The 26,488-nt window shown below is 42.8% G+C and overlaps 1 protein-coding gene across 4 annotated transcripts in view; it reads right to left on the reverse strand.

The window, feature by feature from the left end:
* Positions 1 to 26,488, reverse strand: part of STAT3 (signal transducer and activator of transcription 3) — a 63,902-nt gene that overhangs the window by 28,017 nt on the left and 9,397 nt on the right. For 3 of the 4 annotated variants that reach the window (XM_075845751.1, XM_075845749.1, XM_075845752.1), the window contains exons 2-3: positions 3,818 to 3,961; positions 1,950 to 2,094 (exon numbers count right to left, since the gene is read on the reverse strand). In XM_075845751.1, the coding sequence (XP_075701866.1) occupies positions 1,950 to 2,094; positions 3,818 to 3,945 (273 nt within the window). In that variant the 5' untranslated portion in view covers positions 3,946 to 3,961. Of the gene's footprint in view, positions 1 to 1,949; positions 2,095 to 3,817; positions 3,962 to 19,693; positions 19,759 to 26,488 lie in introns of all 4 variants that reach the window. The other variant, XM_075845750.1, reaches the window with a different exon arrangement.

Consider the following 26,488-nt stretch of genomic DNA (forward strand, 5'->3'; position numbering starts at 1 on the left):
AACATGGCAGTATTGCTGTGGGCTGTGCAAGACCTCTGTCCAGAGACTAACAGACAGAAATTTATGGCTCTGCAGGAGCTGCTGGCTCAGGTTCAGCAATGAGGCGCAGAAGTAATACTGCGGCAAGGAAACGAGCGAGGAGGGGGAGGGAGGCTGGAGAGAGAATAACAGGTAAATTAAATGTAAAATACAATTACAACTCAGTGACAGCTAATGTGGATAAAATGGGGATAAAACGGTGAAAGGAAGACAAAATCAAAACCGCTATGAAAACGTCTGAAAAGATCTTAAATCAATTCTTTATACGGTGAGGGAGACCACAGAGACCTGTGGCACCAACAGGTACTAACTAGACCGAAACTTAAGTGAAACTCCATTTTTAAAAAGTTTCAGGAGATTACAGGTTCATGATCCATTAAAATGATGTTTATACCGCTTCACTGGATGCACAAAATGTGCCAAAAAGCAGCGCTTCACTTTGTAGAATATCAAGGTGGACCTAGATTTATATATTATGGCTATGCACATATAGCAATGCTCAATATCCTTTTTTTCCCTTCAAATCAGAACCACTCTAATTAGTGGGAACGATATGATTAAAGAAAAATGTCGACAGCATGTCCCAGTTGATGCGATCAAACCACATCAGAACATAGGCCGCTTTTACAGAAGCCTGTATTCGGCCTATAGTTTGTATAGGCCTATATATTGTAAAAATAGCCTGCATCTGCTGAAAGGCTGCAGGGAACTAAGTTTCAGTTTTATGATCACACCATTTCTTCTCCAAGACCGGGGATTTCTGTTTAGACTATTCCCGAATGTATAAGATTTATCTTTGGTTCACAAAATAAGGAACTCGCACTTCAAGGCAGCATTTCATCAACTACACCCAACAGGATTTCCATGGTTCAGGTAACGTTATTGTCAGGGATTGCACAGATGTTCTCTATAGAAGATATTCCCAACTCATAACTGGTTGGGGGTACTTCAGGACTGGAGTGGAGAAACCCTGCTGTAAAGGAGAGCTTTAAACATTAGTGTTGATCTACCAGAAATGTGTATATTAACTCTAAGTCCCCTACCAGCTCTCCCTTCAAACTACGCTTCCCAACCCCATAAAAAAATATAAAAAAATTAAAACGAAAGAAATACTGAATGTATGTGCGTACACACCTCGAGCCCTCTATTTCAGTGCAGGAGAAAACACTAGTGTTACAGAAGATTGCGCAGATCCAGAGTTTTCACCCCAGCGGCCACATCACTTGTTACTAAGCAGCCACTCAAACAATAAGGGAAGATGGATCAAAACTGGTACAAAAGGAAAAAGGGGAGTAGTAGCCCATGGCCCTCCCTTCAGAGACTCTAGGAAAATGAAAGAAGTGGCTTCTTCACTATAACACCTCTGGAATCGGCAGCTGTGGAAATGCCAAAGATGTCTAAGTTTTGAATACACCTTTAAGGAATAATTACAATGGGAATCTCCAGACTTTACCTATAGATAAAGTCCTGCACACCAGATTAACACAATGCCCAGATGCCCTATTAGGACATATGAATGTGATCGAGGTGGGTCCAATAGAATTCTGCTCTATTAGCCAGAGTGGAGAACAACTAACAAGTAGTGGTCCTCATAATGGCGGCTCTGAATGACCGCAATGTCTGGCTGGTCACATCTTCCGGCAAAATCAACAGTTTGCAAAAGGTCCTGTGAGCCAGCCACGCGGCAATCAGATTAGCACTGTGGTTGCTCCTATATGGAGGTGTTGGTCTATAAAGAGCTGGCCAACTTAATTTTATGGAGAAGGAAAACTTTAGAGTTTGAGTGTATATTGCCTACTGTGTAGTCACGGATATATGACAAGTGCTCAATTTTGTGAAAATATGTGACCTAATAGGGTTACCAGGGTTCACTTGCGAGTTAAACTGAGAAAACAATCAACTGTTAGTACCTGTAAAAACTGCTTTATTCTCCTTAGGTTGTGCTGGTAGAGGACATTAGATTCCTGTAGGAAGCGACTGTATTGCTGATCTATCTCTCCCAGAAGATTGTGGAAGACCAGGGTTGCATGAGATTCCTTGCTGGCAGCAAAACCCCTGCAGAATAAAAAGCGTTACACTCCCATGTTTAATAAATGTTCATAACTAGAAGACCGGTTCCTTTCCAAAGTTGAGTAGAGCTGTGTTTCAACACAGAACCTGCGTCTTCATCAGGCCAAAAAAAAAGGCCCATTTTTGGCCTGATGAAGACGCAGGTTCTGTGTTGAAAAGCATTGCCCTTCTTTGCAAAATAAATCTACTCATTATCACCCTGCTTACCTTTCCTTTTGAGTAGCGCTTTCCTCTTATATCCATTTTTAATATATATTTTTTTCAAAAATATATGCTTTTTAAAATTGCTATTTCTCACGGCATCACATATTTGATTCCGGCATCTGGATATTGAAAGCTGCAACCATTTTTACTACTACCCACTTCATTAAGTTGTACCTGCCAGTACAAACTACCTTAGGTGAGTGCAATTACTTACCATTATTATAATTACCCTATCTTTCATGTTTATCTCCCACTATGTGGAACGGTGTACATTTTTTTTCTTTCCAGACACTACTGCAGAACAGTCCCTCTGTTATAACATAGACATGTACATTTTTCCCCAAGTGCTGATGTACTGTAGTGGAGGAATTGTTTCTGTACATAGAACTCATTGAAAAAGAGGAGTCTGTGCATAAGAGTATGTAACCGCAAATGACCCATGATCAGGGCTCAGAGAAAAAGTTGATGGGGACTATGAAAGTACAATGCTCATTTAAGGCTCTGTTCACACTGCTTTCATCATATATGCCTTTTTTTCAATACAAGGACATCCCATGGAAAAAAGAATGGTCATTGAGTCAATGGAAGACGTATGCAACTGTATGGTAGAATGTACAGTTGGAAATGTCCGGGCCATATGTTTGACACAGCGATAGATAGAAAAAGAGAAAAAGTGGCGTTTTTCCAAATGTTTAAGATAATTTCCCAACTTTCACTTGACAAAGTTTGGTTGGTTGCCATTGGGAAGTATTTGCATCACCTTCATAACATCGATCATTTATTTCAATGGCGGGCTATCTCAAGCATTGTGCTGGACATTTCCAATGGTAAGATAACTCTACAGTGCGACATCTTTTGGGGTATTGGTCGGACTGATCTCACAGACCCCTGCAGATGTTACCTGATGACATACAACATCTGGATTTCCCCTTTGGATTACGGCAGCTACTTAACGGTCTGCAATTTTTTTCCACTTTACGATCCCTGGAGCAAATTATAATTTCAGAGCTTCTGTAAATCAAGAAGACAACTGTTTTTTTTGTTGTGTTCCTCTTATGAAACATGAGCATTCACTCTTTCACAGAGGAGCTTGGCACAGACATCTCCACTACAATACTAAAAACCAGGTCACATTCCTGTCCAACTAAGTCGGATGAAGCAGGCAACAAAACACAAAAAGCAAAAACGTATTGCATTTTTTGCGTGTGATTTATTTACCGGGAAAAACAATTGGACAAAGCGAGAGAACCGTCAACACTGGTTAATATACACTGTGCATGTTTACGGTTGTCCAGCCATTATGCCCAGAAATAGTCATGTGGCGATGAGAAACATATAGGAACTCTATGTGATTGCAAACTGGCTAAAGTAATAAGTTTTATTTTCCTGGAGTTGTCCTTGAATCCAGCTAGCAGCAAGTGTGAGTGACTGGTATAGGAAGTCTGTCATATGGAAACACTTGCAGACACTCTGTAGCTCCTGCTTCTAAATCTTGCCATCTTACCAATCTTGGCTCTCAATCCATGGTGCAAGGAACTGGCGCAACTCCATAGGAAAGCTGTCACTGTACAGCTGGTGTAGCTGTTCCAGATATCTGGTGTCCAGCTGTTGCAGCTGGTTCCATTGCGTCATCTTGTAGCACGGAGCTCTGGAAAGGCAAAACAGGGAAAACTGGATTTAGTCCACTAGAACCTAGAGTACAAAATCTGTCAGTTCACAGAAAGACAACGCTATTATCAAATGTAAAAGAAACGTTACATACAGTAGAGTGGTGTAAATATCCTATTCAAGGTCTCGGTTCATGATATATTAGAGAATTTATATTTATAGTCAGCTTGACAATGACAACATGCAATTCCCTGCAGCCCGACCAGTATTTGTGGACTGTCCTCATACCTAAAGGAAAAGACTACAGTAAAAAGTATAGAATGTCATAAGTAATCCCCTAGCAAAGCTCACCGCAGCAGAAACCGATTAAAAGGGTTGTCTCAAGAAAGACTATGGTGGCATATCACTATAGTATGCCATCACAGTCTCATTGGCAGCGGTCTAACTGCCAATGAGACCCTTCGCTAAGGCCTCATACACACGGCCGTGCCCATAATCACAGTCCGTAATTACAGGCACGGCCGCAGACAGCCACCCGCATTTTCCGCCCGTGCTCCCAGAAAAAGCATGTGTCGAACAGTCTGTAAAAAGAAAAAGATGTCCTATCTTTTGTGGGGGCTTTCTATGGCCTGAAAACCTTCCCGCAAATATACGGGAAGGTGTCTGTGGTCAAAAGAAATTAACTGGTCCGTAATCGCTGGACGAACCCTATGGTCATCTGCATGGGGCCTAAAGCAAAGTGGCAGTGGAGCCAAGAAAGTGCCATGTTCCTTTATTTCTGTTCAGCTCAGCTTATTTCCAGCAGTCAAAGTGCTGCCACTTTGCCGGCAAATACTAGCGATATGCCACCAATGTCACAAAGTTTTTGATAAGAAAACCTGTTTAAAGGGAATCTTTCATAGATTTAGCTCCACTAATATGGTCCAGACAGTGCCAAGCAGGAGACTACAGCTTACCACATATGTGCCCCCAGTTCTGAGCATCTCAGTAGTGCCAAGAGGTTGCCTGACACTTTCTTGCAGCCCAATTACCTAAGAAACCGGATGAGAGTGCTCTTGGTGTCCTGATCGATAGTGCAGTTTAGTTAGGTTTGAAAAAACTGTGTTTACACAACCTATTCCGACGTGGTTTCAAAACACGGTGTAAAATTACGCCCCGTAAAAAAGAAGCACGTCACCTCTTGAGGCGTTTTTGACCATTTCCTATGGACAATGCCAAAAAAAAGTTATGAAGAAACCTCAAAAATGTTTGGCAAATCTGCCTCAAAAAACACCTCTTGAAATCAGCCTCGTATGTTACGGCTTCATACAGAAAGCGTGTGAACCTCCCCTTACACCCCTGGTAGAGCCATCTTATAACTCTGCCAGCTCACGCTTCCAACTAGACTGCTTTATGCTTTAGTACCATCACTACATATACTACATAGTAATACAATAAGAGAACAACGTAGCACTCAAACAGCTTGAATATATGCAGTGTAGTTTATCTTTTCATGTAGATAAGTTTCATCTCTCACAGGGGGAACTGGAAAAAGTCCCCGTGAGAGATGAACTGGCAACCAAATAACTTATTTGCCATGGTGCTGCTCTCTTCCATCTATAATAAATATGTATATATACACATACATACACATATATATATATATATATACACACACACATACACACTGTACTTGTAAATCTGACTGTCCTTCCCCTAGGTCATTGTGTAAGGATCCATTCACATTTGCGTTGCGGCTTCAGTTTTTAACAGTAGAAACCACGCTCTATAAACCTCAATGACTCAAAAGTATCCGTCGGATTTCTCCGAGGTGTCTCATCTTGACGGGAAAAATAAAGCCGACTGAAATCGCTTTTCTTCCTGTCAAATTTGACGGAATCTGCAACGGAGTCTCTGACGCAGAATAAACGTAGCTTCGCTTCTGCCTGCGTGTACACACCCTTACAAGATGCTTTCATTTTCCTTTACTAGAGATTCACAATTACAAATATAACCACATTGACGGGAGACCACACATCTGTTCTGCTGTTATGGAGATCCTTCGCTATATTGTGTATTAACTAATTTGACATGGTTATATCAGTATAGGGTAACGTTCCCATTTCTACATTCCTGTTGGACAAAACGCAGCAGGTTTTCGCTCCGTTTTTTGCCCCTGCCATTGAATGCAAGGATCGCGGGCAAAAAAACGCTTGGAAACTGGCGCCGCAATTTTTTTCTGCCTCCCAGTGATTTCAATGGGAGGTCACAGAGGCGTAACAGACGCAAGTCATGCCGCTTTGTTTTTCCTGTCTGACAAAGCCAACTGCACTCTATAAATAGTCATTTACACAAAAATAAAAATACTGCCAATTTCCAATTCCACACCATTTACAAGATCACAGTTTGCTATCGATGAATGAAAAGGTTCTTTTTAACACAAAGCTAAGGGTGAACACGTAGTGTTTTCAGGTGTATTTCGGGGCATTTACGCCTCGAAAAAAAAGCCTGAATAAACGGAAGCAGAACGCCTATAAACATCTGCCTATTGATTTCAATGGGGAATACAGCGTTCTGTTCCGACGGGGCTTTTTTACGCCTCATTTTCAAAAAACAGCGCGTAAAAAGACGCCCGTGAAAAAGAAGAAGTGCATGTCACTTCTTGAGCCGATTTTGGAGAAGTTTTTCATTGACTAAAGAAAATCAGCTCCAAAAACAGCCGTAAAAAACGCAAGTGGCTTAAAAAAAATGGCAGAAAATCAGGAGCAGTTTTCCCTTGAAAACATCTCCGTATTTTCAGATTTATTTTTAGTAAGTGTGTGAACATACTCTCATACTTCTCACAACTGAAGGGTTGCTACAATTTTATCCAGTTTGTGAGGTAATACATCAGCAGATCATATCGCTCTCCTCTCCAGATATAAACTGGCACAATTAAGCTAGGTTCACACGTGCGTTGCGCATCTTGGACGTGAAAACCGGGCGTTTGACGTCCAAGGTACATCCGAGATCTGCGTTGCGGGATGCGATATCACGCATTCCCCACAGACTACAGTCTATGGAGGGATGCGTGAAAAAATAGGATATGTCCTATTTTCTCACGAACCCTTCACATGGTCCATCGAAACAACGGCCGTGTGAAGGCCTTACCAATTATACATGCAAAGTCTAGGCCTCTAGCACATACAGTTTATAATCCTCATGGACATGCCATACGAAATGGGAACTATGCCATATATATTGTACAGTGGACGACTCTTCAATATGGTTTCAGAACGTGATGCAACCATTTTTCAGTTAACAGTCACCAAACCAATTCAATAGGAGATAGTGATTATCATTGGTTTGTATTCATGCAGCCAATAATACTGCATCGCTTCCAATGGGGGCACGTGGAGGTCCATACTACGAAGCGTACAACCGGACAGTGTCTGTGCAGGTGTGCACGTCGTCTGCATGGGCTGTTAATTTAGGTCACGGAGTCAGCAGGCATGTATACAAGTAAGCATTTCCCTGCGCTCTTCTTCCTCCATGCCGGTCAATCTTGAGTATGCTAGTTTAGAAGTGGAATTTGTAGCTACTGGGCCACAAAGCAAAATATAACCACGTGCTATATAGTATACTGGTATCTTCTTATTGGCTAAGGGGTATTTTGGACCCCTCAGGCACCAGTACCTGGGCAGTTACATCTAAGGCCTTGTTCACACTGAGATTTTTGCCGGCGGAAAAATCTGCCTCAAAATTCCTTCAGGAATTTTTAGGCAGATCTTGACATGCCTGCACGCTGTTTGCCGCATTCTTCGCTGCGTTTTTCAGCCGCGGCCAAAAAACGCTGCCAAAACAGCTTTCTTTGCCTTCTATTGATGTCAATTGGAAGTCAGACGGAAACCCTCGAAGATAGGGCATGTTGCTTCTTTTTCTCACAAGTAGTTTTCTCCAATTCCCATTGAAGCAATGGGAGGCAATTTTGGGCACTTTTGGCGCAGTTTCCAACGCGGTTTCCACGTCAAAATACTCTGTGTGAACGTACCCCAATACGGCACCCTCTATAGCTATGCCCTGCATACCCATGTGTATTACACGGACAAAGGAATCTCTACAAACTCTTCCGCATTTTAATAGTGCACACCGTGCTACATCTCCAAGGAGTCGTGAATAAATAGCTGGAAAAAAAGCTTTTCATTTGTTCTGCCAAGTAAAAGTTAAGCACAAAAATCCCACCTATGGTAAGAGAAGTAAGGCTCTGATTTATTCTATGGATTTAGTAATAAGAAGCACAATCCTAAGATACAACAAAAAGTCCTGGAGGCTACAACTTACCAGCAAGCTGTAAACAGGGCAACGTGTTCTGCCCAGCGTCCCGGACTCCTACCAGCTGTGAACTTGATCTCCAGCTTTCTGTTCTTATACTCCGGACACGGCCTGGCCTTTACATAAAGCTGAATAATAAGGACAGAGGACAATAGTTTCTCCTGTGAGCCGTGCAGAGCTCTGTGTGTATATACAGAACAGAAAGCAGGGAGACGCATGTTCCTAGTTCCAGATTTAACCAAGTTCAAAGACTTCCAGTAAGAGGGAAGGAGGAGTCTACCGGTAATCCATGTACACATACAGGATGACAATGCTGCTCAGTTGGAAAATACACATTACTGCCACCGACGTCCAATACCTAGACAGATACCTCAATACTTACAGACACTTCAAGACTGCACTTGGTAGGACAGCTAGAGTAAAGTATATAGAACAAACTGCACAAGGAAAGCAAGTAACCAACCAACTAAAGCACCGACCCTCATAAACAAATCTTCTAAAGAGCTGTGAAAGCTCCCATAACTAGAGATATTGAGATAGAGTAGTGAACCTCTCCCCTCGCCTGAAATAATAATGGGGAGCTATAAACCGCACAATAATATGGAAGATAGACAAAGTGAAATGCCACATCGAACATAAATATTATTGTTAAATACACTCGATATTCTGTGCTGGTTAACCCCTTAAGTACAAAGCCTATTTTGACATAAGGACCTGCAGAATTAGGCTGTCATCTGCAGCACACCGTAGCTCCCTCGGGAGAGGAGAGAGAAGGCGGAAGGGGATTCGTGCCGGCGCTCCTTCATGACATCCCAGTGCACAGCTTAGACTAGCGCTCTGCTGCGGGGACTCCTGTTCTGAGGAAGCCCGACATCACTGTCCATATATGGACAGTGGTGTCAGGAGCAGAGCTGGAGTCCCAGTCACAGCCCTAGAAGCAGCTCTGCTCAGGAATCTCCGGGTGGGGAAGGCCATGACATCACGGTCTATATATGGACAGTGATGTCAGGAGCAGAGCTTGAGTCCCAGGAAGAGCGCTACTAGCGTAACTCCTGGAGTTCCAGGGCAGAGCCTATACTAGTGCTCTGAGACTCAAGCTCAGGGGCTGCCCTTGGGATCACAGTTCGGTCCAGGAGCAACGCTTTAGCTGGAGATTCCACTCCTAGAGGGAACCCCAATGGAGCCATCTGCAGCGAGGGGTGCCTTAGTATGGTTATTCTTAAAATTATACACCCTGATCAGTCAGGATTTATGCCAGGCAAGAGAACATGTAATATTAGAATAGTATAGATTGTTACACAAATGGGGATGGCTGGAAAGAAGCAATGGGTCTTGGCTTCGCTTGATGCCATCAAGGCTTTTGATTCGGTGGAGTGGCCATATTTAATTGACTTCTTTAAAAAGAGGATCGGAATTGGTCCTAAATTTACGTGATGTGTCTATAATATACAGGAAACATAGGACGAATATTATCATTAATGGTAGATGTTCTCCATCTTTTTCTCTCCGTAAAGGTACACATCAAAAGTGCCCAGTCACCACTTTTATTAGCTCTGGCAGTGGAGCCTTTGGCACTTCATATCCAACAAGACACTATTTAAAGAGACTCTGTCACCACATTATAAGTGCCCTGTCTCCTACATAAGGAGATGGGCGCTGTAATGTAGGTGACCGTAATGCTATTTAAAAAAAACTATCTTTTTTCACAACGTTAGGAGCGATTTTGGTTTATGCTAATGAGCTTGCTTAATGCCCAAGGGGGCGTACTTTTACTTTCGACCAAGTGGGCGTTGTACAGAGGAGTGCATGACGCTGACCAATCGGCATCATGCACTCCTCTCCATTCATTTACACTGCACTAGCGATATAGTTATATCACTATGTGCAGCTATATACACAAACCCTAACATTACTACAGTGTCCTGATAATGAATACACATGACCATCCAGCCTGGACGTCATGTGTACTCAGAATCCTGACACTTCTGAATCTTTTTTTGTGAGATTCCGGCAAGTGAAACCAAATCTCGTTTAGCTCCGTGATCTCGTGAGATTTCGTATCCGTTGCTGGAATCTCACAGAAAAGAGTCAGAAGTGTCAGGATTCTGAGTACACATGACGTCCAGGCTGGATTTCATGTGTATTCTTTATCAGGACACTGTAGTAATGTTAGGGCTTGTGTATGAGGCTGCACATAGTGATATAACTATATCGCTAGTGCAGTGTAAATGAATGGAGAGGAGTGCATGATGCTGATTGGTCAGCGTCATGCACTCCTCTGTACAACGCCCACTTGGTCGAAAGTAAAAGTACGCCCACTTGGGCATTAAGAAAGCTCATTAGCATAAACCAAAATCGCTCCTAACGTTGTGAAAAAAGATCGTTTTTTTAAATAAAAAGCATTACTGTCACCTACATTACAGCGCCCATCTCCTTATATAGGAGATAGGGCACTTATAATGTGGTGACAAAGTCTCTTTAAAAGGCTTTGTCATGAGAGATAGGGAGGATAGAGTCAGTTTATATGCTGATGATTTAAAGGGGGTTGTCCACGACCGGACAACTGTTATTGCACAGCATGCAGAGTACGGAGCAGGAAGCAGATGGCTCTGTACATTGCATAGTGGCCGTGCTGCAGAACTGCTGCTATTCTCTTGAATAGGAGCATAGCTGAAGTACTGAAGCTCGACCGCTATTCCGTGACAGGAGCCTTCTGCATCCAGCATGGACGTCCAGTGCTCGAAGGCCACAGGAGCAGCTGATCGGTACTGGGTCCGGGTATCGGGTATGCCCTGCTCGGGAACTCCAGCGATAGGAGACCCCTGAAAGTCAGAACAAAATGTCAGGAGCAGTGCTGGAGTCCCGAGCAAAGCGCTTGCTGATGCTCTGCCCGGGGACTCCAGCAATAGGCAAAGCCCCTTGTGGTCATGCCATTGATAACACGCCAACACAAACAGCACAGGAAGCAATGTCTCAGTCACGTGGGGCCGTGTCAGCGCGTCAATGTTAGAAAAGCTACAGGACTTCCGGGAACAATTCTCCGGGTTTGAACTGCACCATTTGGTACCGAATTTTAAATTAAAAGTACATTAGTAAGTGACTTCTATTTACATAAAAATATTAATGCAATGCAATTTTTGGTCCCTGGATAACCCCTTTAAAATAAAAACACAAAAAGAGTAAATTATGTTGCCAAACCAGAGAAAGGGCTATGCATCTTATAATCACTTCTTTCCAAACTTCACACTTATGTGCGCCTTAACAAAAACTGGGGGGCATCTTCCTGGAGGCAGCCAGCCCCGCAGCTGAGAAACACTGCGGTAGACTTTACGAGCCAGTTAGACCACTCCAGGAGACTAACTTTTTTTGGAGCCAATAAAACCAGAACTCACATAAGTATCATTATAAAAAGAGTGTGACCGGAACATATTTTTTAGAGCATTGGCTGCATGACTCAGGGATTTGTTAAATTCTGCTTACATACAAGAATAGGAGCATTGAAAAATATATGTCGTCATATAAACATAAAAACCACAACAGAAATTAAAGACCGTGATGATTAAACCCTATGGGGGAGATTTACTAAGCAAAATTCTCAAGAATTCTGGTATAAAAAAAACAAAAAACAAAACCACAAAAACTGGCATTCATGCCATTCGCCAAGTTTATTATGAGTTTCACAAATTTTGTACCTTCATCGACGGTTCTGAAAAGGGTTTAGAAAAAGGGGCGTAGCTAAACATTAATAGCATGCTACATTTTTCTGGTACAAAATATTGGTCTAAAGTACCAAGCAGTGGTGTAAAAGAGAGAAGTGCCTAGATGCACCAAATGTCTCAGACTGCGTGCGCCACTGATAAATTTTGCACAGTTTAGTTTTATACTCTCGATCTTAAAGACATATTAAAGGGGTTTTCCCAGAATTGACAATCACCACCTATCCCCACTGCTGGGACCCCACCGATCATGATAATGTGGGTTCCAAACCCACCGATTAAGCCGCAGTGAGGAGGAGCTTGACCGAAATGGCGGTCGATCATGCATCCGCCACTCCATTCAAGGTTTATGGGACTGATTTAAACAGTACTAGGCCATTTCCTGCAATTCCATAGATTATGGGGGTCATTTATCAACAACCCTACGCTAGTTTACTGCAGTGCAAATTGCAACTTTTAGCCTTTTTATGCCAACCTCGCCACTTTTGTGGAAAGGGGTGGGGCCTTGGCAAAAGGGTGTGTGGCCACTGAGACCCAAAAAGTTATAAATTTACTCCAGAAAGCTGGCCTAACTTATATAATCTATGTGGTGTAGAAAGTTAGAGTTCCATACTGGGCCCCTACCATGCCCCCTTCCCGATCTGACAACCCCCTGCCTCCACCATTGGAAAAAGTAAAAAAACAAAAACATGAAATAAAAAAACAAAAAACATATATACGGCTTCTCTTCTCCCTTCCGGCTCCCTTATCACTGCAGCGCCGCTAGTACAATGACCCCATGTCGGGCAGCATCAAGACTTTGTATGTGACGCTGAGCGGATGACGTTGAAGTGCTATGTCGCATATAAGGCTCTGATGCTGCTCAGCGTCAGGACCTTGCACAAGCAGCGCTAGAAGGATGGGAGACCCAGAGGGGAAGAAAAGGAGCAGTGAGGTATGCGTTTTTTATGAGCGAAGGGGGTGAGGAATGAATGGCGCACGGCCACGGTCGTTACACAACAGCCCGGCCAAAAGATGCGACACATAAATGAAAAGGCTTTCGCCTCTTCATAAACGTGTCGGAGTACACTCCAATTTTCTATTAAAACTGGAATATGAAACGCCAGTCTTAATAAACTCCCCCCATTGAATGGAGCAGCTGCACACCGCTCGACCGCTGCGCCATTCTAAGTCCTCCTCACTGTGGTCGAGCAATGAAGAGGAACACGGGTTTGGGACTCCTATTCGCGTGATCGGTGGGGGTCCCAGCGGTGGGGCCCCTAGCGATCAGACAATTGTCACCTATCCAGTTACTTCTATTTAGTCCCCTGCTAAAAACAGCTGACAGTGTTCCTTGTATGGAGATAAGCAATCACTACAATGCAGAGCAAACACTGTGCTCCAATACCTTGCAGGGCCGACTGTATCCAAACATTTCCCTGGAACAACATGTGCTCTGTCCTATTTACCAGCCATGCCCTAGCAAGTCAGCTGTTTGCATGGTGCAGGAAGACATCCTGACATTTATCATTTACAGCATCCAACAGATTACTTAAATCAAGGTGCACAAATCTAGAAAAAAATAAAAAGGCATGCATGTCGTACTAGCAAAAAGGAACCTGTGTCATAAGAACCAATATTCCCACAACCAGGGCTCACTAAATCATAAGGAATGACGAAGTTTGAGACACATACACAGCTGCCACCCAGGAGCCCTAAAAGGCACATTGATGCAGCTCTCTGACACTTACACAGGGAGAGCAGTAGCAGACATCTCAGTAGTTATACCAATTTCAGCATAAACCAGAAAGATCAGCGCTTTAGGACCTGCCTAGTTAGGGAACGGTTTAAAAAGTTAAAATTCTGAGGGGGGGAAAAAAAAAAAAAAAAAAAAAAAAAAAAAAGGAGGAGCCTGTACTGCGATACAACCGATAAAGCGGGCCCGTCCATGACCCCCCCCCCCCCCCAGGTTGCCTTATCAGGCCCTGGCGCATAGAAGGTCCTTACACGGACTTATGTGCCATGACACACACCTTGTGAAGAAGCCAGAGGCGGATGGGCCCTATAGAAGAGTCAGGGGTGGTGAATAAATAATTAATCTATATCAGATTATAATTCTATGTCTGATTTAGGGGGTTCCATGCTAGGAGGGGGCATTTAAAAGTATGTCATTGGGCTCCGCAACCTCTAGTTACCCCCTGCCAGTACCTTTTAACATGTTAGGTTGAAAAGTGCGCTGTATGTAAATTATGAAAACAAAGTGCTCAGCACCACTCCAACTCAATCCCTGAGCTCCTGCAGGCCATGGCAATATCACACGGGCAAGGAGTTCCAAGGCATCAGGTTCACTAAATACTTTGCTTTAAGTGTATTGTTGCATGCGTAAAAGCGACAAATATGAGATGTATTAGATTGAGAAAGGCTATTTTGCAGAAACGTCGCTGTTATTTGATGAGCGTGGGCAACCCTGGACGTGAAAAACTGCAGTTTTTCACGTCCGAGGCGCACCCATGCAGGAACACGTTAATACAGACCCCCCATAGAATAGGGTCTATGGAGGGATGCGCGAAACGCAAGAAAATAGGACAAGTCCTATTTTTTTCACGGACCCTTCACACACTCAATAGAAACAGCGGTCGTGTTAGCAGCCCTATTGAAATACATGTGTCCGTGACGACCAGGATTTTAAATGCCCGTCACACGGACGACAAATACGCTTGTCTGAATAAGCCCTTAGTCTTAGAGACCTGGTGCCTTGGAACTCATTGTTCATCTGTATGCAAATAACACCATTGCGGATTGGCAAAGAGGCACCACATGACTGCATCCATGATTGCTTGAGAAACAAGGTGTTGCGGGTGGGATCACATGGTACCTCTTGGCCAATACACCTTAAAGGCTACGTAAACCTTTGAAGTCATTTTTTTTGTTTTTTATAAAACTATGTATAACGTGATTTTATGAAACGTTTTACCTAGCCTTTAATTTACATCGTGAGCTTCCATGTACTGCTTTTCAGCAGCTGTGATAGCACCTGCTGAGATGTTCAGATCCTGGTGACATTTTCCCTTTAGGCTATGTTCACACTGAGTATTTTGGGGGAGGAATATCTGCCTCAAAATTCCGTTTGGAACTTTGAGGCAGATTTTCCTCTCTCTGCACGCCGATTTTCGCGCCGTTTTTCGCCCGCGGCCATTGAGCGCCGCGGGCATAAAACAGCGCGAAATACGCTTTCTCTGCCTCCCATTGAAGTCAATGGGAGGTCAGAGGCGGAAGCGCCCAAAGATAGGGCATGTCGCTTCTTTTTCCCGCGAGGCAGTTTTACTGCTCGCGGGAAAAAGACGCCGACGCCTCCCATTGAACTCAATGGGAGGCGCTCGGGCCGTTTTTGCCGAGTTTTCAGTCTGTAGGGGCCTCCTGGAAGAGCTCTGGAAGGATTGTATCCATCTCTGCAATTGTACCCCCATTAAAGTAGAACTCTTTTTATGTCACTATGGATTAAAATAACATAAGACTAATACATTAAAAAGGCACAGACCCTCCAGATCTGTATAAAATCTGCATGACTGGAAACGACTAATAGTAGCCATATGAGTGATGACTGGGACGACAGCTAATCTGGAAAATGGATGGCTAGAAATAATGGACTATATACGTCCCTAATAGAAGCAGGAGAAATATGATCTGTGAGCTTTCTTTAACCGTTTGCCCTTGGTTTTTCAATAGATACCGTGAAGGCATCTCTGACACACAAGGCCTGCCCACGTCTTAGTCATTGTAAGAGGAGTTATGTATCTTGACTCTTCCTACAGAGAGCATAGCATGCCATACTAGCAGCCCAACAATGATACCTACTGTGCCTTTCAGGTACTGCTGCAGTTTAAATTGTCATAGTAGGATGCTAAATTTGCCATGGCAAATACAGGATTCTCAAAACAATATTTAAAAAAGTTAGGAAAGATTTACTAAGCCTGGCGTTTCAGCTGTCCTTTTTTTTTTTAATCAGTTCAAGTTTATTCAACAAATTTCACATCAGTACAGGTCATTATACATTCTCATACATTGTGAAAGCATATTTCCACAGACCCAATTATTTATTTCCAACAAAACATTCCCTTCCCCCCCAACTCCCCCCTGTATCCCCCAGCCGGTCCTCCCGTTACAAGCTTCTTTATCCTATATCCTTCTACTTCCCATTTCCACTCCCCATCTCACTTCAACTCCCCGCATGTACACAACCGTCAGTAGCTCTATTCCTGAATGTGTGACCTTGCCCTCCCTGCTCCCGTGCCCCCCACGCCCTTAGTATTCCCTTGAACCCTAGGATCAGTTAGAGTGAAACCAGCGCGCGTAGCGTCATTAGTTCCGAGGAAGCATACCCAGAATGATCAATCCACCTAGCCCATTGTTTTTCAAACTTAGTCTTGGACCCCCTCTTGGAGTATATCCTATATTCCATCAGAACCTGAGAGTTAAGTGCCCCTATAATTTCTTGCTTTGAGGGTGGTTCCGCATCCAGCCAGTGTTTTGCTATTCCCTTCCTAACTTGGTATAATATTTTTGCAATTGCCAAACCTGACATCCTATCCCCCTCCAAATCACCAACATACCCCAGCAGCATTACCACAGGATCCAATTGAATCTGTACCTCAAACACTCGACCCAGTAACTCTGACATTTCTGTCCATAATGTCTGCCTTTTCTTCCGGACACCTAGGGCACCTGGCGTCTGCCCGTAATCCCATTTGTTTCAGAACCCAGGGGGTCCTATACACCCTATGTATCAGAAACAACTGAGATCTCCGTTGTGCTACATTGATGGACAAAGTACATGATGCCGCCAAGACCGCCTCCCAGTGGTCTGTAGGAATAGGACCCACATCTCTTTCCCATGTAGCTTTGACTGGTGCCATAGGATCTCCCAGATGTTCCGACAGCAACCTGCGATAAACCAATGAAATTAATCCCTTTGACGTTACTGCTTTTGCAATATGTTCCAACACTCCGGTGGCATGTATCGCCATGTCTACACTGGCCGCTTGTGTCTGCACAGCATGCCGAATCTGCAGGTACTGATAGAACATGCGGGAATCCAACTGAAACCCCTCCCGTAATTGCTGAAAGGATTTGAGTATGCCTCCCTCATACAACTGACTCAATCGTATTATGCCTCGCTGCTCCCACCCCTGCATCCCTTCCAATTTACCCAGTTCCCCCAGATAAGCATTCCTCCAGAGTGGGGTAGTTTTAGTACACTCTCCTATCACCAACAAGTGCTTACACTGCCATCATACCTTATGTATGAGAAGCAGGGTGGGTCGAGTACTCGCCATCCTTTTATAGCTGTGTGCTTCCAGTCCTGCCAACAGATTCTCTCCCCCCCCCCCCCCCCCCAGATATGATAGGATGCACGCACTGGACCCCCAGGTCTCTTCCTGCTCCCACCCCCAGAAATGCTGACATTGGGCAGCTAAATAATACACCCAAGCATTAGGCAAAGCCAGGCCCCCCTCCTCCTTAGGCAATTGGAGTTTCTCCAGTTTAATCCTGGGTACCCCCTTCTTCCATACTAGGTCTCTAAAAAGGTTATGCAACCTCCTAAACCAATATTTGGGGATCCATACCAGGGAATTATGTAGGACGTACAGCACTTGAGGCATAAGGATCATTTTAATCAAATTCGTCCTACCCAGAGCAGATAGCGATAGCTTATTCCAAGCCTCTACTTTGGCCTTTATCGTTGTTAGTGGCATTACATTAAGGGACATATAATCCTGTGCTTTCTCAGCTGTCATTCTTAGTATGAAGCCTGCAAGAGTAAGATGCTGCTAACTTATTATGAGATGCATAACTCTTACATTTGTACACACACACACCAGATCAAAAAGCCTGGCAGCATTCCATGCCAAAGAGTCATGCCAAATATCCTGACGGCATCATATATGACCACTCCCAACATTAAAACTGAAGCCTGTTTGAATAAACCTGTGTTGTTTTTTTTTTTATTAAAGATGCTCTCCACCTAAAGGAACTTTTACAAAAATCTAATTAATCTTGCAGTTAAAAATAAAGAAATTTAGTACATGCTACTTGTGTGCCATCAGCTTAGCGCCAATTTGGTTATCTGCTGCAGATCACTGCAACCGGATACAGACTAGTTACTAGGGAGGTGCAGCCTGGGGAGTATTGCAGTTCTTAGACACACACACACACGCACGCACGCACGCACGCACGCACGCAAAGCCAAAGAGACCAGTATGTTTTACCTGCGTTACACTGTAAATCTAGGGATTGGTGAGAGTACTTAGATATTGGACCCAAGACTGGTGGCATGTCTTGGCATATGCCATCAATGACTATAATCTGCCACTTTAAGCAAGCTAAAACTTCTTGCCCTTTTCTGCCCTCACCTAAGTGCCAATTTGGACTGGATTGGTTTCTAGACTCTTTTCAAATAAATAGGTGGAAGGTTAGCCTACGTACACAATGTACTAACATGGGACAGCACGGTGGCTCAGTGGGCAGCATTGTTGTCTTGCAGGACTGGGGGTCTTTGGTTACATTTTGGTCAAGGAGCACATCTGCATGGAGTTTGTATGTTCTCTCTAGGTTTGCGTAGTTTTGCTCTGGCACTCCAAAAACCATACAGTGGGTACAGTGAATGATAATCTCTGCACAGAGCTGCAAAATAGGTTAGCGCTATACAAGCAATAAAAAAAACTAAGTGAAATCTAGAAAACTACTGTGTTCATACCCTTGCAGTGGATGGTTATAGACAATCTACAAATGGACACTCGGGACATTGAGGGGGGGGGGGTGTAGATACATTAAAGGTAAAATACGCAAATGGCCGGTGATGAACCAGATGTCTGACAAAGTAGTGGAGAGAGTTATTGCTTGTGAAATCTCCCACATGGCCTTCTATTCTGCAGCACAATTCATGAATAATGCAGGATGAGCCTATCATCTACAGCAATACACCCAACATTTGTAAACGCGGTTGAATAATATGTCCAATAACACTGGTTCTGACTAACTCACTAGTATGTTGGTCTTGGCATCTACGAAAAAACACAAACTTCGACCTTTGATTTTTTGTATGCATTCATTATCATTTACAAAAACTGATGTAATTAGAAACTCCTTAAATACCAAGCCTAGCAGCAGAAACACATAACGCTGTCATTGCGCTGCACCATCCTGCCACTGCATCGTGTAATTGCCCAGGTAACTCATTGCTTGGGATATGGACCACAATGATGTGATATTGCATGTGGCCAAACAACAAATGTCACTAAACAGAAATTACCTAAAGTGTAGATCCCATATCCCTCCACAGCAGCCCTTGTGATATCTGTGCAGTGAATAGTGGAGAAATGTTGATAACTAAAATAAAATAAAATAAAACGCAAACACACCCTAAAGCAAAAGACAAAAATATATAAAAAATAAAAAAAAAAGTCACCCTACAGTCATTACAAATTCATGACACTAGTCCCAAAATACAATGACAAAGCAAAACAGAATTTCCCCAAAACAAAAGCTGTGCTACCATGTGACAAGAGAACTACTTTCTTTTTCACTACGCAAAGTAGTGATCTGAATATCTAAATTCTCTGCATGAGACGCACGATATGGTAATAACATGACTATTTTCATACCAGTCTTAGGTTATGCACCGAATGAACCTCAGTTACCATCTAACATAATAGAAACGCAAAACAAAATAAAGGCTCATCTGAATACAAAAAAAACAAAAAACATCAGTACGCAATGCTAAAATCCACCTTCAGAAAGTCACGTCGTAGCGGCTTCCAGAACAGTGATCTTTGTGGTGTACAAGATACATATTCTGCAAGAAAGCAAAAAAACATGAAACTCCTACACATCTCTATATAATGTCATCTACATGCCAAAGTAAATTGTTATTAGACACAAATGCTGTAGAATTACTCAGAATATAACAAAATAAACAGTGATTCATTCTCTATGGCAAACAATATGTACGTAATCTGGATGTGCAATAGACGTAAAATTCAAAAAAGAAGTAGAAGTATACAAAATACTCTTCCTTGTTTTCGCTTAGTCCACATGACAGCCCACATGTACAATTGAAGCTAGGAATTCAAAATTTTGCTGGACAAAACCTAGTCGCCAGAGCAGCTGGAAATCTGCCCCTGAACCAGGTCTTGTCCTACTTCTATTCAGTTGCGGAGTCATTTAACCCATTGCCGTATGCATAGGGCTGGATCCTGTCAATGATGGAAGTGGCCACAGACTGCCCCTGTCAGGCAGAGCCCAAAGTGGATAAAGTGATGCTGAATCAGGAATCTACATGCCAGTACCTGGGAATAGGCTGCCAAGATGTAGATACCAGTCAGCAGAGTGCATCGCAAAAGCATGCTAGATGTGAGTAAATGGGGGTGCTTCTGTAATTTTTGTTAAGGGAACAGAATAAAACAATGCTGCTCTGCTGGTGGGAGATGAAGAAAAATTATTCACAGAAATTTTTGCTGCGACCAGCGGAGGCTAGAAGTGGACACCGCCGCGACCAGCGGAGGCTAGAAGTGGACACCGCCGCGACCAGCGGAGGCTAGAAGTGGACACCGCTGCGACCAGCGGAGGCTAGAAGTGGACACCGCTGCGACCAGCGGAGGCTAGAAGTGGACACCGCTGCGACCAGCGGAGGCTAGAAGTGGACACACATTTTGGTTGCAGTTTGTTTGCTCATCCTCCCTCCCCTGCTTTCCAATATTCAGAATCTTATCTACTAAAATGGCAAAATGGAATAAGTACTTCAATGCTGCCTATACCTGGTAAGATTTGTCTAGACCGCTGGTATTTTGTTTTAGTGCTGTATCCGGTGGTGCTTTTTATCAAGCAATTCCCTTGAGTATAGATTTGTGAAGCATATATCCATGTATCACCAAAGGTATTCTCACATTCTATGGAATTTATGCATTTTATTTCCAGCTGACCATAGTATAGCTGACATAAGGTTCTGCCCAAGTGGTGAGTCAAGGGAGGAAAGAGGAAAACCGTGGCGTTTCAGTCAAATGGATAATGCCGGTCAAGAAATATAAACCACTAGAACACAGGAAAACAAACTTCAATCTCTCTCCAGAAAGTTCATGAACTGTTAAGGGAGTATTCGCACATCACTTCCACTGAAAAAAATATTCGATTTACCCTCAGAAAGATCAGCTCGCCCCAAGGTCTCATGCACAATAGTGTATTAGTCTCTGCACAACCTCAGACTTCTATAGGGTCCTGGTAGATCTTCATACTGTAAGCCTTCAATGTCAAATGTTTTCTTCTGTTGGATTCCATATCAATCCGACAGAAAACTGTGGCATGCCCCATCACAGAACTAGTGAAAAATGGCACCTACAGATCCGTAGTACAGAGCCACTGGGGCTGTGTGTGCATCCATATAGCCTCAGCACAAAGATCTGTCATGTACAGGAGGGCCTAAGGGTATCTTCACATGGAGTTTTTTTTTTTTTACTTTCTTGGCAGCGTGTTTCGGACTCAGGCGAAAAAAAACACAGCGGAAAACTCTTTCTCTGCCTCCCATTGAATTCAATAGGTCAGAGAATGAACCGCTCACAGGAAAAAAACGTCTGACTCCCATTGAAATCAATGGGAGGCAATTTCAGATGCTTTTTGGCACCGTTTCCGAGTCAAAAACAGTGACACAAAACTCAGGGCCTAAGGCTGCATTCAGATGGTCTTGCGCGTGAAGCCATATATTTAGGATGCAGTTTAAGTTAGGCCTAGTTAACATAGCGTGTTGGCACTACATTTAGCGTGTACATCAGGAAAGCTCCACACACTTAATGTGTCAATAGTGCTCCATTAGCATGACGTTAATCAAAAGAGAGTGTTCTTTTGGTTTCCGTCATGCTGGTATGTGTATCCTCTTTTTGAAGGATGGAATAGATTAGCAGATTACGCTATTCCATCCTGAGAGACCCTGCAAAAATATGTATACTGCCCGGCATACGCCACAGGTAAACGTTAAACGTATACTTCAGGAAGCTCTCGGCATCACTGTCCATATCTGCACAGTGATTTTAGGAGCTTCATAATGCCGGAGTCCCCAGGCAGAACATCGGAAGCGTTCTGCCCACGAACTTTAGCATTGGGGAAGCTCCTGACATCACTGTCCATATATAGACAGTGATATCAGGAGCTTCCCCAAGGACAGAGTCCCCTGCCAGAGCGCTTCCAACACTCTGGCCGGGGACTCCAGTATTGTAGCTCCTGACATCACAGCACAGCTGCATTGTCTAATGGTAGTCTAACGTAGGAAATCCACCTGCTGTGTCATTTTACAGACTGACTTCTGCGCTGCCCCTCATCCATGCTTTAGACTGCTGATCTGCCTCTTCAGATCGCTGTGCAGAAGCACAAGTCAACGCACGGGGACCTGCTGCAACATAGAATAATTATAACCATCAGTGAAAATCCACATCGGATTGCCATAGATGTTATCGACCTGAGGCAGACGTCTGGCACCTCATTTGGGAATGTCCATTTGTCTCGGCTTTTTGGAAACAAGTATAGGACACTATTACACCAATGCTACCATCCCCATTGCTGTTCATTCCTAAAATAGCCTTGTTAGGTGTTCTGAATGAAGAACTCTGGTCACATCACATGTGCTTTTTTTAAAGAAACGTTATTTTTAGCTAGGAAAACAATAGTTATACACTGGATGGCAGACACTCCACCATCGCGATCGGGATAGAAAACGCTTGTTACTACGGTCATTTCCTATGAGCAATTAATATACCACCATCGGGGCTGCCTGATAAAATTAATAAAATTTGGGGTCAACGGTTGGCTACCTTTGATGTTTCTGATGAAGACTCCCTTTGTACCACATAACCATGTTCCTTAGTGTGTTGATAACCTGACAAACCTGTTATACATGAAAAAATGAATATGGCATAGGAATTATGTTCTGTTAAAATGTCTACTTTCACTCTATATACTTAAATTTATGTAGATTTGCAATTGGATGAATTGTTCATATTTGTTATAGATCATTATGTAATATTGCTTATCTTCTGATGATGTCATTACTGCTCTCATGATATACTCTCCAATTGCTTTTCATACTGTATTCGTAATATGTTGAATAAAGCGAATTATAAAAATAAAAACATCAGTGAGAATAAGAGGTAAATAGGGGGTTTCTTTTTTAACCCCTTCCCTCTTTAGCCACTTTTGACCTTCCTGACAGAGCCTCATTTTTCAAATCTGACATGTGTCACTTTATGTGGTAATAACGTTGAAATGCTTTCACCTATCCGGGCGATTCTGAGATTGTTTTCTCGTGACACATTGGACTTTAAGATAGTGGTAAAATTTGGTCGATACATTCAGTATTTAATTGTGAAAAACACGAAAATAGTGAAAAAATTGCAAAAATTAGCATTTTTCTCAATTTAAATGTATCTGCTTGTAAGACAGGCAGTTATACCACACAAAATTGTTGCTAATTAACATCCCCCATATGTCTACTTTAGATTGGCATCGTTTTTTGAACATCCTTTTATTTTTCTATGACCTCACAAGGCTTAGAACTTTAGCAGCAATTTCTCACATTTTCAAGAAAATTTCAAAAGGCTATTTTTACAGGGGACAGTTCAGTTGTGAAGTTGTTTTGAGGACCTTATATATTAGAAACCCCCAAAAAGTCACCCCATTTTAAAAACTTCACCCCTCAAAGTATTCAAAACAGCATTTAGAAAATGTCTTAACCCTTTACACATTTCACAGGAATTAAAGCAAAGTAGAGGTGAAATTTACACATTTCATATTTTTTTGCAGAAATAAATTTTTAATACAATTTTTTTTATAACAGAAGGTTTTACCAGAGAAATGCAACTCAATATTTGTTGCCCAGTTTCTGCAGTTTTAGGAAATATCCCACATGTGGCCGTAGCGTACTACTGGACTGAAGCACCGGCCTCGGAAGCAAAGGAGCACCTAGTGGATTTTGGGGCCTTATTTTTGTTAGAATATATTTTAGGCACCATGTCAGGTTTGAAGGGCTCTTGCGGTGCCAAAACAGTGAAAATCCCCCAAAAGTGACCCCATCTGGGAAACTAGACACCTCAAGGAAATTATCTAGGGGTGTAGTGAGCATTTTGACCGCACAGGTTTTTTACAGAAATTATTGGAAGTAGGCGGTGAAAATTAAAATCAACATTTCTTCAAAGAAAATGTAGGTTTAGCGATTTTTTTTCTCATTTCCACAAGGACTAAAGGAGAAAAAGCATCGCTAAATTTGTAAAGCAATTTCTCCAGAGTAAAACACTACCCCACATGTGGTAATAAATGGATATTTGGACACACGGCAGGGCTTAGAAGGGAAAGAGCGCCGTTTGGCTTTTGGAGCTCAAATTTAGCAGGAATTGTTTGAGAGGCCATGTCACATTTACAAAGCCCCTGAGGGGACAAAACAGTGGAAACCCCCCACAAGTGACCCCATTTTGGAGACTACACCCATTGAGGAAATTATCTAGGGGTATAGTGAGCGATTTGACCCCACAGTTTTTTTGCAGAAAATATTGGAAGTAGGCCCTGAAAATAATAATCTACATTTTTTCAAAAAAAATCTAGGTTTAGCTAATTTTTTCTCATTTCCAGAAGGACTGAAGGAGAAAAAGCACCACAAAATTTGTAAAGCAATTTCTCCCGAGTAAAACAATACCCCACATGTGGTAATAAACGGCTGTTTGGACACACGGCAGGGCTTAGAAGGGAAACAGCACTATTTGGCTTTTTGAGATCACATTTAGCAGGAATGGTTTGCGGAGGCCATATCACATTTGCAAAGCCCCTGAGGGGACAAAACAATGAAAACGCCCAAAAAGGGACTCCATTTAGGAAACTACACCTCTTGAGGAATTCATCTAGGGGTGTAGTAAGCATTTTGACCCCACAGACGTTTCATAGAATTTATTAGAATTAGGCAGTGAAAATAAAAACAGTCCTTTTTCTTCAATAAGACGTAGCTTTAGCGCAAATTTTTTCATTTTCTCAACAAATAAAGGAAAAAAAGAACCCAAAATTTGTAAAGCAATTTCTCCCGAGTACGGCAATACCCCATATGTGGTCATAAACTGCTGTTTGGGCAAACGGCAGGGCTCAGAAGGAAAGGACCGCCATTTGGAGTGCAGATGTTGCTGGATTGGTTTCTGGGCGCCTGTGGGCCCAAAACAGTGGAAACCCCCCAGAAGTGACCCCATTTTGGAAACTACACCCCTCAATGCATTTACCAAGGGGTGTAGTAAGCATTTTAACCCTGCAGGTGTTTTGTAGAAATTAGTGTTCACTCGATGTTGCAGAGTGAAAATGGGATTTTCTTCCATAGATATGCCAATATGTGGTGCCCGGCTTGTGCCACCATAACAAGACAGCCCTCTAATTATTATGCGGTGTTTCCCGGTTTTAGAAACACCCTACATGTGGCCCTAATCTTTTGCCTGGACATATGACAGGGCTCAGGAGTGAAGAGTACCATGCGGAGTGGAGGTCTAATTTGGCGATTTACAAAGTATTGGTTCACAACTGCAGAGGCTCAGATGTGAAATAATAAAAAGAAACCCCTGAGAAGTGACCCCATTATGGAAACTGCACCCCTCAAGGCATTTATTAAGAGGTGTAGTGAGGATTTTCACCCCACAGGTCTTTTCCATAAATGAATGCACTGCGGATGGTGCAAATTAAAAATTAATATTTTTCCCTAGATATGCCATTCAGTGGCAAATATGTCATGCCAAGCTTATGACACTGGAGACACACACCCCAAAAATTGTTAAAAGGGTTCTCCCGGGTATGACGATGCCATATATGTTGAAGGAAACTGCTGTTTGGGCACGCTGTAGGGTTCAGAGCCGAGGGAGCACCATTTGGCTTTTGGAGAGCGGATTTTGCTTGGTACTAAATTTGTTTGAGTATTGCTGGTGTTTTATAATGTGGGGGTACAGGTGGCATGAAAAAAATAAAATAATCCATAGATGTGTGTTACGCTGTGAAGCAATCCTTTCCGCACAGGCCAGTGTCGCACTGATAAATGGTGTAATTTCTTATCCCCCTTTTGGTCCACACTCCGCACCTTTGTAGTTTGAGGAATTTTGCTGGGAAAGTGTTGTCCTGGTATAATACGGGCACCGTCGCTTCCAGTGGATATGTTTGGGCCCTCCCTTTCCTGGTTCCCTAATTTTAGGTCCTTGATAAATCGCCTCTTCAAACTGAAGAAATGTTCCCCTCGGGCACAACTGCATATTTTTTTATTTCCTGACATATTGGAGCCATAACTAATTTTATTTTTCATAGACGTAGCGGTATGAGGGCTGGTTTGTTGCGGGATGAGCTGTAGTTATTATTGGTACCATTTTGGGGTACATGTGACTTTTTGATCACCTTTTATCCTATTTTTTGGGATGCCAGGTAAACAAAAAAATGCAATTCTGGCACAGCTTTTTTCGTTTTTTTTATACAGCGTTCACCATGCGTTATAAATTACATGTTAACTTTATTCTGCGGGTCCGTACGATTCCGGC

Source organism: Rhinoderma darwinii, chromosome 13 (genome assembly GCF_050947455.1).
Source record: "Rhinoderma darwinii isolate aRhiDar2 chromosome 13, aRhiDar2.hap1, whole genome shotgun sequence".
NCBI lineage: Eukaryota > Metazoa > Chordata > Amphibia > Anura > Rhinodermatidae > Rhinoderma > Rhinoderma darwinii.